The sequence below is a fragment of the Hydra vulgaris genome, chromosome 04 (assembly GCF_038396675.1).
Source record: "Hydra vulgaris chromosome 04, alternate assembly HydraT2T_AEP".
In the NCBI taxonomy this organism is placed as follows: Eukaryota; Metazoa; Cnidaria; class Hydrozoa; order Anthoathecata; family Hydridae; genus Hydra; species Hydra vulgaris.
This window is the reverse complement of record NC_088923.1, coordinates 26,753,870-26,768,995: the sequence shown is the minus strand read 5'-3', so window position 1 is coordinate 26,768,995 and position 15,126 is coordinate 26,753,870. Positions and strand designations below refer to the sequence as shown.

The following is a 15,126-nucleotide window of genomic DNA, read 5'->3' as shown; positions in this document are numbered from 1 at the left end:
TCTTCTTTTTCATCTTATGAAAGTCTGGTCATGAGACCAGAAGACAAGTTTATAAATTTTACATTTTAATTTTTATTACAAATTTTTTTACTTGCAAACTGATATGTTTTATCATAGTGATTCATTCAGGAAATAAATCACTATGGTAAAACACACATACTGACTAAGTATTATCATGTTTCAAAGACCTTGGTTTCAGTATCGGATCCCAATTTGAAGGCATTTATATGTCTTCAGAACAATAGTATATACCAAAATTTAGTTCTAGAGAATGCCACATAAATCAGCTTAAGATACAATATCGAATCAACTTAAAATACAAAGCTGTGCTACTAAAAACACAACGTTAATTTTTGTTGTTGAGGATGTTGCAATGTTTGCATATTTAATAATGACTTATGACTTAAATCTTAATTTAATTACTATAAGTAAGGTATATAGATTAAGATTTGTTAAGAACGCTTCTTGTTTTGTGTAATATGTCTATACTTATTGAAATTTTATCACACAAGTTAGCAATGTGGTTTTTTTTATGAAGGACTTGATATAAAACCAAAAATATTTGTCAATAAAAAATTTTTAAATAATTATAATATCAATAAAATAAAAAGGTATACTACTGAGAAACAGGTATTTTTTACCATAAAGATGGTAAAGAATCCATTTAGGAAATAGTTTGTTTGATAAACAGCGTTATTTACACATTTTGGCTGCTCCATTGTTCGTGTTGTTTATTAGTTTTTTAATGTTTTATGAGAGAGAAGTTAAAATTATCAGAAAACATAATTTTCATTAAATTAAAAGCTTTTATTTTTTTTTAGTTGCTAAAGTGCTCCAGGAAGACCTATCGGTAATATCACAGAGCACCGCGGAGGAGCATTTAACCAAAAAGTTCACGTGTCCTTTGTTAACAATGTCGCTTATTGGACTAGAGCTGGCGTCTAACCACGAACTTCTTGGTTCTGAGCCAGAACTCTAACCACTGCGCGCTACGGCTGCTTTGAATAGATAATTAATTTAAATTAAATATAATAGAAGTCTTAATCTTTGTGTCTTTGTAATCTTAATTATTCGCATAAGAGAATTGCTTTCCATTATTAGGTAGTTATTTAACCAAATTAATAGGTTTCCAGTTCTTCCGTAACTCTAATTTTTAACATTCTTACTATTTAAATTCCGTTAAAAGCTTTATCATGAAGACATTCAAACTTAATTGAGAACTTTCAAATAAGTCTTTTTTAAAAATGTTTCTGGTATATTAAAGAATATCACGTTTATCTTACTTCATTTTTTTTTTTTTTGCAATCTAGAATAAATGCAGTATAATAAGTTTTTTTGGGGCGTTAACTTACGCGGTCCATTACAGGGGGTGGGGGTTGTGAAAAATATCTTAAATATAAAAATATCTTCCTCCTTAGCGATAGTGCAAAATATGCTCAGAGCTTGCTTCAAACCCTTGATCTTTTGCTTCTAAAGCGCCCTAACCACTACCGTTTAGAAAAATATATATATATTTTATATATATATATTTTTCTAAAATATATATAAATATATATATATATATATATATATATATATATATATATATATATATATATATATATATATATATATATATATATATATATATATATACAGGCCCGTAACAACCGGGGGGCAGCCGCCCCCCCCCCCCCCTTACAATAATTTTTTAAAGTAATAATTTTGAAGAAATTGATTGAAAATATGACTAAAAAAAAAAAGGTCCAAAAACTATTTCGAGGTAGTACTGCCTTCTCCCCCTCCCCCCCATATAACTTTTTTTCCTACGGGGTTGATATATATATATATATATATAATGAAGGAAAACTATATTATTTGTTTCTTCTATTATAATGTAAGAAACCATTGCGTCTGTTGCTATTAACATATTTTCTTGATAAGTTATTTGTATATATTTTTATATCATTAGTTATTTATATATTTTTCATAACATCATTTGCCCATTTATATAACTTTGTTGCTTCATCATCTAATGTTTTTAATAAACTATTTTGAGGAATAAGGTTTTGAGGTGCGACATCTTTCTTTTTTAAATGTTTTGAATTTGTGTATATTGGAACAAAGTGTTGACTATCGCGCAATAATAACATTCCTTTATTGTTTTTATCACGAACTATTCTTATATTATTATTGAGTTTTCGTGTTTCTCTGTCCAAAATACTTATAGCATTTTTTAAATAAGCCTCTGGGTCAGGTTCAGTTATAATACCTCGAGGTTTAGGTAAAACAGGATTTTGAACTTTTTTTGTTATAAAACTTTTTATTTTTTGCGCTTTGCGCATCGCGATTGTTCTTTTTTGATTGTGTGCTAAAATATGATGAAGATTGTCTTGATTACGAACAGGTGGATCATCTCTCATACTGCTATCGTTTACTTTTTTACTTTTATTGCTTTTATTTTTGTTTTCATTTTCATGCGCTTCTGATTCTTTTTTTTTTAATTTGTCCGATTTTTCTATGATTAACTTTCCTAAGTTCATAACCTTTTCCTCATACTTGTTATCATCCGTTTGGTTATGATTATTTTTAGCAGCTTTGTTTTCATTATTATTGGAGGAATTATGGCTTGATTTAAGTTTGGTCAATGTTCCAGCCTTTGCTATTTTATCCTCCTCTTCCTTTTTTTTATTCGTTGTGTTATTATGCTGTTCATAAGTTTTTCCTTTGTTATTTTTTTCTTTTTTTAATTCATCACCATTTCTATTGGTATCATTGCCTTTTCTATTGTCCTCTTTTGTGACATTTTTGTTTAGTTGAACCCCTTTTTTGTCATTGTCTTTTCTATCACTTTTTATGTTCTCATTAGCATATTCGTCATTTTCTTTTTTGTTGTTGTTTTCTTTATTGTATTTTTTTTCATTTGAAATTTTTTTGTCGTTGTTTACTTTTTTGTGATCTGCACGGTCATTGTTAATTTTTTCTTGTCCTGCTTGGTCATTGTTTAAAGTTTTTTGATATTTTTTATTCTTACCTTTTTTTTGTTCTTTAAACTTATTTTCTGTATGTGTCTTTAGTCTCGTTGGTGTGACTGGTGCTTTTAAGTGATTACTTTTAGATTTTCTTTGCTTTTTAGATTTGCTTTGTTTCTGTTTTTTGTCCTGAGACTTATTTATAGTTTCTTTGTGTTTTTTCTTTTTTTTTAAAGATTTTTCTTTTATTTTTATATTTTTCTTTTTTTTATATTTTTCTTTTTTTTTTTGCTGCATCTTTTCATTTTTTTTTGAATTTTCTTTTTTGCGAAGGATGATATTACTATTTTTTTCCTTTATACGAGATAGTACTTTTTTATTTGTTTTTTGAATTTTCTTTTTATGTTCAAAATTTTGATGGCCTACTTCTAAATCGTTTTCCTGCTTTTTAATTTTTGTGTGAATGATTCGAAAAGGCCACGATTTTGAAGATTTTGGAAATTTCGTAGCGGCTTTTGTTGTCGTTGGTTTATTATAAAAATACGATGAATTCGGCAAAAGTTTTTGATGCTGAGGTTTTATGTTTCTTATCGCACCACTAAGCAGTTTGTTTTTATTTTTTTGTTTTACTGGACTTAAACTATGAATTAGTCTGGGTTTGTTTAGTTTATTTTCGACAGTTTTCATGCTTTTTACAAATTTGTTAGATTTAGTTAAATCTTCTTGAGTACTGAAATCTAAATCAGCGACTTCTTCTACAGCACTGCCATCTTCGTCTACTACTATCTCATTTTCAATTAGCGAGTTATTAGACATGAATTGAGTAATAGAAGGTACAAAGGAAGCAATGTTATTGTTTTCTTCGTTTGCAATGTAGTAAACCTCATTATTATGATTTTCATCTTGTTCATTTTCAATAGTTTCTACATCTCGATTGCTTTGAATTTCATATATTGTTCCATCCTTTTTTACATGTTTGCTTAATTGATTGATCATTTTGTTTTTATCGCGATTAACTAGTTGATTGAGTATCTTGTTTTCGTTATAATTTAAATAGTAATTGTTGGCGTCTCTTTCATTTTGGTATTGAGCTAGATTTGTTAGATAGTTATTGATTTTTATATTCATATTTGAATCTATAATTTTATTTGCTTCAGTACTTCCTGGTAATGTTAAACTGTTATCTTTATTGTCGTTATATTGAAAATTATTTGATTCTTGCTTAACTCCACTTCCTCTTTCAAGTTCTTCTTCAGTGTAAGCTGATTCGTAATCATTTTCTCCCTCAAAATTGTTATCTCTGTTTGCAAAATTTACATTGGTGATCTCGTTATTTTTTAAAATGTTATTCTCAAAAATGCTTCTCTGAGATCCATATGTATGAAATCTGTTTTGATTACTAAATATTCTATGCTTGTTGTCATATATAAGTTTTTCCAACTTGTTAACACTATTACTAACAGATCCGCTATCTTCATCAACACTACCGCTTTCTTCATCTAACATATCATTTTCTCCATTAACTGAAGAGTGAAGCAAAGCTTCTTCGTGGTGAGGGTCGTCTTGAACGCTTGTTTCCCCGCTAGTTTCTTCAATGTCTCTTTTTTGTTTCTTTGAAGTAGTAATTTCTGAGCATATTTTTGACTTTTTTTGATTGTAAATATCCTGAAGTTTGACCCTGGTATTTACGTATATCGTATCATCTTTATTTCCAGTGTCAGGTAAAGTTACTTCTTCAGCTACAGCTTCTTGAACATAAAATGGAAGTTTTGGAATTTTCCCCGTACCACCAAGCTCTGCTAGAGCTTTTATATTGCCATCAACCAAGCTAACATGCTGTTTATCAGCTCCTGTTGACGATGGTGTACTATCTGTACCATAATCTGGTTGTTTACCGTCAAAAACACTCTTTGATTGATTTTGTTTTTTTCTTAGTTTCAGAAGTTTTTTAGTTTTTTTTTCCATATTTTCTAATTGATCAAAAATTTGCGCTGTAAGTTCTGTACTTTCTAAAGACTTTTTTTCCGGATTAATTTCTTGAAAATTTTTGTAACATTTGTGTTTTGAATTGCTCTTTTTAGCATTTACGTTATCTAAATAAAATCAAATATTTTTAGATAGATATAAGTTGATATAATAAATATTTTGTTTCAATATAAATATAAAAATATCTAAGTATTTATTTTTTTGCTATTAGTATGGGCGTATTAATGTGGATGTATTAGCCAAAATTTCTAATAATTTTTGGCTTGGTTAATATTGTTAAAAATGTGCCAAAATTTTTGCAGTTCTTGAATCGTGAGTAGCAGTCGATATAAAAACCTGGGGCAATGTAAAAAGTGTATCGGAGCTTTTTAAAATTGTTGGCAACTGAGCAAGAACTAAAAGCACTGTTATATATTTTATATGGGCCTTCAAGAGGGTGGGCAAAGGGGACAAATTGATCCGGGTATCAAACTTAAGGGGACGCCGGGCAACGCGTTGGTATTTTTTTATTTTCTACAAAGTTATAGAAAACATTTTAATGAATGCCAATGAGAAATCTGCGTGGTTTTTGTGTTTGGAATAAAACTCAAAATAAATATACACGTGAAAAAAACTTTAAATTTTAAATTCTATTATCACAATTAATTATAAACTACTTTTTACAAAAAAAAATAGGATTTAGTTGTAGTCTAATTAGACGGCCCATAAACAGTTAGCCACGTTAGCTTGTGCTCAATTGAGCGGAAGATGATGCACTGTGTAATTATGATAGTAGCTGATCAAATTTCGCTTTGAAGCTGTTGACACTGATAGCACTGACAACTTCGTTAGATAGTTTGCTTTATGGGTAAGCGACACGATTGTTGAAGAAGTTGAAGCAAACGAAACATTTGTTGGCAAATTCACTACAAAAGCGCTACTTTTTTAAGTAGTATTTGACTGTTGAAGCAAAAAAGAGAATCATAGAATAGCACTTTTAAGGCAAATAAGCCGCTTTGCCTCTACCAGGACCCACCCATTAATCAATTATTTGAGTTTTTCCATCGAGTTTAAACTAGACGGAATGTTACCTACTTTAAACCTAATAGAAAAAAAATAGTTTTTTGCTTAAATCGTTGGTGGAAATGTTGAAAGTTCAATTCGATGCGTTAGTGAAACTTGGTGAAGTGAGGTTTTAGTTCACTGTTAGGATAAGTGTTGATGTTGATTAAATAAGTATTTGGTAAAATAAGATGATTGATAAATAATGAGTTTGAATTTGATTTATAGTTGATAATTGACGGTTGAATAAGTTGGTTAACTATTTAATAAAGATTCGAAAATCATTTACGTTTTTTTAGGTATTAGTTGTGCGCTTGCTTCAGAATCACAAGATCTGTGGTTCAAAATCATTTCTGAGCAAATTTTGCGAGATCGGTTAGTAATGGGGTACTCTGTGATAAAACCGTAAGGACTTCTTGAAGCACCTAAAAAAAAAATTAATAAGAATAAACAAGAAGCAGTGGCTGTCGCAAAGACTCCAACGCCAAAACCGTGAGTAAAATACAATTTATGTTCTTTTATCCATATAATAATAATTTATGCTCTTTTATCTATATAATCCATAAAAAAAATTTGTGTTTTTTGAGCAAAACTTCCAATCTGTATAAATGCGGAAATATGATTTGAAATTATTACTGAAAAAATTGTTTATAAAAATACTTAAGTTGTTTCTAAAAAATGGGTTGAAAGAAATCTTGCATACTTAAAACCTTGCTAAAGCTACTAAAAAAGCAGTAGAAGAAGCAAAAATTAGACCGACTTTGAAAGATGTCGATTAGTGGACTTTGAAGGACTGTGGATTAGTGGGGTCCTCAAGCAATTCACCTGAAGTTGAGCTAAATGAACTTTTCAGAAGTAACTTATCAGGTTCAAAAGGAAAAACTTTATTCAACAGAGAAGAAAGAGACATGGCTGACGACACAAGTTTTGAAGTGGAGGGGCACAATCGTCAGTTTCTAAAAAAAGACCCTATATCTAGAATTTTCTAAAAAAAGATAATAATAAAGTCCTTTAAAAAAATTTTAAAATTAAACTCGTTACGGAAAGAAAGCGTAAACTGAGGCGCTTTCAAGATGAATAATCAAACACAGCTCCCACGACTCCCACGACAGCTAAACAAAAGAATTAGAAGCTAAACAAAGTCAAAGTTTTTAATTCTGGTTTAATCAAAATCTGCTCGCCTCAAATCAAGATTTTAGGCGAGCAGAATGGTTGGTAATCCATTTTGGTTTGGTTTTCATTCAACTGGTTAGATAACGATAATTTTTTTCGTTTAAAATGCTTGCAAACTTGAAAACTTGCACGGTTTCTTGCAAACTTGCACAGTTGCTTGCAAACTTGCATGGTTGCTTGCAAACTTGCATGGTTGCTTGCAAACTTGCATGGTTTTATCCGAGAGACTTAAACAAAGATCTCAATGAAGAAGTTTGCCGTTTTAACAATACCCACAAAACAACTTTTAAGCAAGAAAATCCACTGCAGCTACTCGATTAAACCATCAAGAAGAAGTGTGAACGCCTTTTTCTGTACATTTGTATTATGCTCCGGGTTTTCAACACTATTTCTGTGTGAGTTGCTGAGGATGAACGATCGTAAACTGAAGATTGTAAAAAACTTTCTCTGTTTGACCATGGGCCAGGGTTTTAAAACTAATATTTGGATGTCAGTTTTGATGATAATGTCATGTTTTTCAACTGATAGAACTAATAGTAACGCAGAAATACAAGTTGCATCAGAAATAGATAGTTGCGGCGTTCACAAAACTTTAAGTTTTGTAATTTCTTGGTTTGAAATAGAGGTGCCGTTCTATTAATTTATCTTGAAAATACTTTTCACAAACAATACTTCTTAACAAGTATTGTAAACTTGTTTTTATTCATATTTTTAGCAAAATCTAGATTTTATCGTGGCCCTACAATCATTTTTTAAATCAATTTTAGTTAACTTGAAGGTCTTTCACCTTCTGCAACAGGTACTGGTTTGCGTTAAAAAATTCGAATTAAAATGCTTATAGATTGTAAAATAAGCTATAGGCTCTTTGAGTATATTTGATTGAAAAAGTCTAAAGTGTTTTTTTGAATATATTTGGTGGAAAAAGCCTAATATCTTCCATACAGTTGTCTTCTATTTTAAGCCTTAATTTTTACCGGTTCTTGACCTTTTAACCCAATCAATGAGTATTTTAACAAAACAGTTTTTACAATCCCAATTTTAAATTTAATTTGTTGAATAAAATGATAAAGCTAAACATTAAATTCAAGCTTATGTTTGGAGAACTCATGGAAAAAACCTGCATATCTAGTTTTATTGCGAAATGAAACTAGATATGCAATGAAATCCTTGTTAGGTCTTTGATATTTTTATTTTGGAAATAATTCCATATTGATGGACCACGATTTGCAATTAGAAAACTTGAACGCTGTGATTTTTTTTTTTTTCTTTTTTTTTTTTTTCTGTTTAATATGGTATAAATATTATTTTTACAATGCACGTTTAAATAAATATACAACAGAAAAGAATAAATACTGAAAATAACATAATAATTAAAATAAAGTTAAAGCAGAGAGGGGCTCAAAGAAGATACGGAAAACATTACATTATCAAAATCTTTTTATAGAGCCCCTTTATAAAGACATATATACTGTATTGTTATGGTATAAAGTTACCGTTAAAATAGTCAAAACAATTAAATAAAAAATAAGCAAACAGAAAACAAAAAATATAGTCAAATGAAGAAAAATTAACCGTTAAAAATAGTCAAACAAATCATAAAAATGTAATTTTTTCTTATAATCACATTTTGAAAATTTCTTTTTTTGTTTGAAACTTAAACGAACTTAAGGACGTCACCACTAGTTTATATTCATTTTGACAGTCATTCCATATTTTGGGTCCTCGATAAGATATACAATAATCTGAGAATTTATTACATTTCCGAGGCAATTTATAATTATTGTTTACATTTGATCTTTATAATTATAATTTTCATTTAGATTTTTTTCAAACTTGCTGTTAAAGTTTTCTGGTAAGAGGTTGTTGTAATATCTATACATAATAATTAGATGCTGATAGGTATTTATTTCAAATATATTCATCATTTTCATATCTTTCATAAGTGGTTTTGCATGTACTTGTTTGTATTTTGAGTATATGATTCGGCAAGTGTGTTTTTGTAGCCTATAAATTTTTTGGAGTTTTGTCGGTTGCGTACGTGCCCATGGTATGTTTGCATAATTTATGAAACAGTGAGTTAGTCCAAAATATATCAACTTAAGACTTAACATATTGAGGTATGGGCTCGATACATAAGGCCAATCTTTTTGATAGTTATAGACTTGATATAATTTATCTTCGGAAGCCAGGATAAATTTTCATCGACAAGAATTCGTAAGAATTTTATGCTTAATTGTTTTTTAATTGTTTTATCATTTAAGAAGAGTTCGGGTAGCTAAAGTGGAATGTTTAGTTCATGTGATTTTTTAAAATATAGAGTATAATTTGTTTTGTCAACATTAAGTGAAAGTTTATTTGCACTAAACCAAATATTTACTTTAGTTAACTCTATTTTTTCTAAGAGAATGCAATGGTCAACTGTGTAGAATGCTTTAGATAAGTCTATAGATACTCCTAAAGTATATTTGCTTTTGTCAAAATCTTCAGTTATTTTGTTGACTATCTCAATAATTTCATGCTCAATCGAGTGATTTTTCTGAAATCCAAATTGTTTTGGGTAGAATAACTTGTTTTTAGTGAAGTATTCGAATATTCTATTATAAATTACGCATTCGAACAATTTGGAGAATATTGAAAGTAATGTTATAGGTCTATAGTTTGTAATGTCTGAATGATCATTGCATTTGTAAATTGGGATTATTTTAGCTGTTTTAAGAGCATCAGGAAAAATACCAAACTTTAATGAAAGTTTCATTATATGAAATAGTGGTTTGATTAAGCTAGTTTTGTTAAAAATAACTTAATTACTTGGTATTTCATTGTGTCCTGGGGATTATTTTTTTTAAAGAAGAAAAAGCTGTTTCTAATTCTTTATAGCTTAATTCATTATCATATCGTACACCCAGATCAAGGGTGCCACAAGTCAAAAAGTGTCAAACTGAGAAAATCAGGGTTGAAGTTTTAAGTTTTTAATATTTTTTTCAATTAAGAGTGCCATTTGTATCTGTCATTTTGTAAACATTCGTTTTAGACTTGTGGTATTTTGTCACCATGTACAACACAAACCACACTACCAAATGACATTCATAACTCAATATCCATAATTTTTGACTTGTGGCACCCTTGATCTTGGTGTACGATATAATATTTTGTCATTGGAGGGTTTTTGGTAGATTTTAAATAATTCTGATGCTGGTCGTATTTTATTGGCGAGTTTTGGACTAATTTGGATTAATACTTGTTGCTGTGAAATTGTTGAACCCTTTAGAGATTAAGTTTTTTTTATCAATATTTTTGATATTCTCTGAGGTAGGAAAGATGCAATATTTTTATTTTTCCGGCTATTATTATCATTATCGATTTTCATATCATTAATAATGGACCATGTTTTTTACTATTAGATTGGTTTTTCTTAATCAGGGTACTGTAATAATTTTTTCGAATTTAATTATCCCTACGCGATAGTTGTACCTGGTATTTAAACGCAGATTATATTTTTCAGAAAATGGTATCAAGAAAATATCTGAAAAAACGCTTTGATTGTTCTTATACTTGTGCATAATAGTATCTGTAATGTGTAAAGTTCTCAATATCTAGAACCATCATGCTTTTCATCACTGGCACCGGGTTTACTAACCTATTTAAATAACTAATTGCTTTGCATGTATGGTTTTGCAGGCTTTGCAATTTTATCAGTTTTGTTTAATGGGTGCTGGCCCATACAATATTTGCATACAAAAATTGACTATTTGCAAGACTAAAGTAAAGCAGTTTACGTGATTAACTATTAAGAAAAGGTCTTGACTTATACAAAACATCTACTACATACGAAACACCTACTACACCTTTGTTTCAAGGAGACCAATATGGTTGCTTCATGACAAGTTTTCATCAAAAAGTACTCCCGTATTTTATCAAAAAGTACTTCCCGTGGTCGTTTAGCAATTAGTTTTATAGCGGCAATCTGAGCTGAATGTCTGGTTTCCAAATGCTTGTAAAGCTTTTGGATGAACAAAATTTTCCATCAAGCGGGACTGCAGCTGAAAACTAAAAGTTCTTTGATTTTTTTTCTTTATTATAACAATCAATGAACTTTATAAATAAAAAGTTTAATATTAATGAAGAAAAGCAATACCAGGCTTTCATATGTTGACGACATTGCTGCAGCCGAAGTAGCATAAAAAAATACTTTCAAAAGAGTTTACTGAAAGTACATCAATTACACAAACGTTTTTTAACATGGTTTTGAACAACTTTCTAATTTTTTCAATAGCGGTTCTTTGTGACAAAATATGAAGGTTATATAGTTTTAAATTATTTATTTTTTAAATAATTTATTAAAGCAATAAATTATTTAAAACTCTAATTCTTTGGTAGTTATTTGCTATGCACATCACCAAGTAAAATTTATTTTATGCGTCATCAATGAAAACAAATTTTTTACTTTTTTGTAATTAAAATCTCATGATTTTTTTTATCTTTCGTCTTTTTGCGCTTCTAATATCTTGACGCCCGGGGCACGTATGCTCCTTTCGCCCCTACCGATCGGGTGCCCTGTGCATGTTTTATTCTTAATTAAAACATTTTCAAAAATGTACACTAATATACACTAAATAAATTTAAGAAAATCTAGAAAAAGTTTTTTTGACTTATCATTGTTTTATTATAAATTAATTTTCTTACATAAAATAAGAATATAAATTTTTGTAAAATTATTCTTATAAATTTATATATTTTCATATTCTTAAAAAAAAAAAAAGTGCTTAGTGAAAATTTGGAGCCTGCAAAGTCTTCGCAGTCTTTTATTGATAAATGCAAAAAATAAAAAAAATTTAATCTGCTAGTAAAAAAAAAAAGAATATGCCGAGTACAAGTTTGTCCTTATACAGCTTACTGATGATTAAATCATGGCAAATATATACAGTATTTATGTAAACATACTTGGATTTTAAAATAATTATGAAATATTTCCAGTTGTATTAACTGATGACTCGTAACAATGTATTTGTATGAATATTGATCTTAAAATTAATTTGCTCATCTGAAGTTTTTATCAGATTTGTCAAAAACATTTTGATGCAGTTTCTCTTCGGTCATATACTTTAATGCTATGTGATTTCAGCGGTGTGATGTGATAAGTCCTTACGGTCTTATCACATCGAACCGCTGAAGAGTATTTAGCAAGGAAGTTTATGCCTCCTTCCTTACCAACGTCGCTTATTGGGCTAGAGCCAGTGTCGAACCGCGAACCTCATGGTTCTGAGCCAGAACTCTAAGAGACTGCGCCACTGCGCCACGACTGCCAAATCCCTCTTTACAATATAATCCTGCAGCTCAACGGAGTAAAGTAAATCTATTAGTGCTATCGTCTGTAGAGACTTCCAGAATAATAATAAAAAGCAATGTAAATAAATGATAAATAAAAAATTATTATTTTAATGTTTTTTTGTTTGATTTTTTGTCATTACTTATTTGTTATGTATTTTTATTGTTGCTATCATTTTTTCCTAATTATTATTTGTTTTATCGCTGTATTGTTATCATTTTATTTTGTGTGATTTATTCTTTTGTATTATTATCTTAGTTCAAATTTTTAATTGGCGCGCGAAAACTAAATTGCAGGGGTTTTGGATTTAATGATACGCATTGACAATGTGGTCTCAAAATCAAACATCAGAGTAGCTAAATAGTAAAATAGATGATGAAAGAAAAAAATTACTTGATTATTCAAAACAAATGAGCATTTTTGTTTTCTAAATAATAAGAACTATTTGAATTTACTAGAGCTTGTAGGTCAGTTGATCCATTTTCGAAAAATCATATCGCAACCTATGCGGATACAGAAAAAGGAAATATAATTTAGGATAATTAAAAAAATAATAAATACTAGATTTTTCTCATAATTTTTTACACTTATGAAAAAAGGGCCTCTGTGCATTCGTAAATACTTACATTTATGAATGTATGTACTTTGTTACTCAATATTCCTGCAAAAAAAAAAAAAGCTTGATTTGAAATGGAACCCCCAAAAGTTTTAGCGCCAAGCGCCTCAGTTTTTCTTAATCCGGCACTGAATATAGAAACTAAAAAGTAGAAACAGTTTCCAGGCGCCTAAATTCTTTTAAAACGATTTAAAAGGTCTTTTTTATTTTTGACCGATTTTTGATCCGGTTTTAAAGATTTTCGTTTTCGACCGGTTTAAGATAAATTAAATTTTTAAAGATTATAGGTGATTTTAATTTCAGGCAATTAGTCTGTATCTTAAACGTTTTTTAAATACTTTGTTAAATAGGCACTGCATACATCGACAGAGAGTTTAGGCTCGGACAAAAACTCTATTAATTAAAAGAAAATTCTTTCAAAAACTTGAAATTTGAGTCAACGAAAAAATGTACAAAATATATAAAAATAAACAAAGTGATAAAGTCGATCAAAAATAAGTCAATCGAAAGTAGAGTTAGTTGAAAATATAGTTGATCCAAAATGCTGTTTAGTCAGTTGAAAAATCAGTTGATCGAAATTTCTGTATCAATAATACAGCAGGATTAGTTATTGGCTATTATAAAATTTATGATGGTTTATAACTAACCTGCAGTATTATCAATCGACTTGATTTTCAACATGCTATCATTTGAACATTAATGAATCAAATTCGTTTATATTCAGAAAGTCTGAATAATTATACATTCTTTGATTTATTATTCCAATTGTTTATTTCATTACATGACCTCAACAAAACTTAAAAACAAAACTCAACAAAACATAAAAAAATATTTTCTCTTCAAAAACATGCATGTGGAGTGGAAAAACATGAATAATAAAGAATATATAGGAAACTATTATTTATCAACACTTCATTTTTATGAAAAAATACAAAAATAGCGAAAAATACCGAAGAACTTTAATGACAAAAACAAAAAAAACTAAAAAAATATTTTGAATACGCTTACTGAGGACTAAAACTATGGAACACTTTTTTAAAAAGTAAAAAACTTAAACTCATGGTAGACTCGTTAAATTCCTTTAACTTAGTAAAAAAAAAGCTAACTTTTTATACTTTAATTTACTTCTAAATGAACATCAAATTTCATATATATTTTTTAGTTTTTATTTGTTTTTTATATTTTTCATTATTCTTTTTTTTTTTGAACTGGTAATCATTAGATTTCGAGTCTAACGCAAAACTTGTTCTGCAGATAATAATGTAGCCTTTAGACTTCAAAATTAATAATAATTTTGAAGTCATTAAAGGTTGCCCATATTAACTTATCTAATTCAATTTTCAAATTGAAACTAGATGGATTTTCATTAATTGTTTTTTTAAATACAGTCAGTTTGGATCTTTTATTATTAAATCTTATAACTCTGATGTCAAATTTGGATTAAGGGATTCAAAATATTCGCAATGATTTTTTGACCTTTGGGCAGAGTTTTAAAGATTCAACTCCACCTGCTCTGGTTACATTTGCCTAGTTACAGCAATAAATAAAAATTTTGAGTTTTTGAAATATAAAAATTTTGAAATATAAGAGAGTTTTAAATCAGAAATTTTTTTTTAATACCTTTTTTCTTGCTTCTAAGATCATGACTAACGGTATCATCGTTATCATCTGATAATCTAACTGCTACTTCGGATTTCTCGATAGAACTAATCCTTTTTAAAAAGACATCACCTGTAACATCTGTATAAATGGAAAAAAATAAAAAAATGGAAATTAAGCATAGAAATTTCATTTCCGCATCAATTTTCGTTCCTCATTATTTCTCGGAAATTATTTGTACAAAATGTTGAATAATTAACCAAGCATATCGAATGAAATTTGTTTTCTTGTTTACTTTTTACTTGATTACTTCATCAAAGCAATCAAGCATACTAAAACTTTTTCAAATAACAAAATTAAAATTCAATGGTTTAAAAAACAGTTATTGAATAATAAAAACTTAAAACATGTATCCAAAAATTCGCTGCCTCATT

At 28.8% G+C, this 15,126-nt stretch overlaps 1 protein-coding gene across 1 annotated transcript; it reads right to left on the bottom strand.

Annotated features, from left to right (window-relative positions):
* Positions 1-1,866: 1,866 nt before the first annotated feature.
* On the bottom strand, positions 1,867-15,126 carry LOC124818392 (myb-like protein D). Its single transcript, XM_065795923.1, has 2 exons — positions 14,714-15,126; positions 1,867-5,044 (listed from the first exon to the last, which is right to left on the bottom strand). The coding sequence occupies exons 1-2, from the start codon at positions 14,883-14,885 to the stop codon at positions 1,956-1,958; spliced, it is 3,261 nt and encodes a 1,086-aa protein (XP_065651995.1). The 5' UTR covers positions 14,886-15,126; the 3' UTR covers positions 1,867-1,955.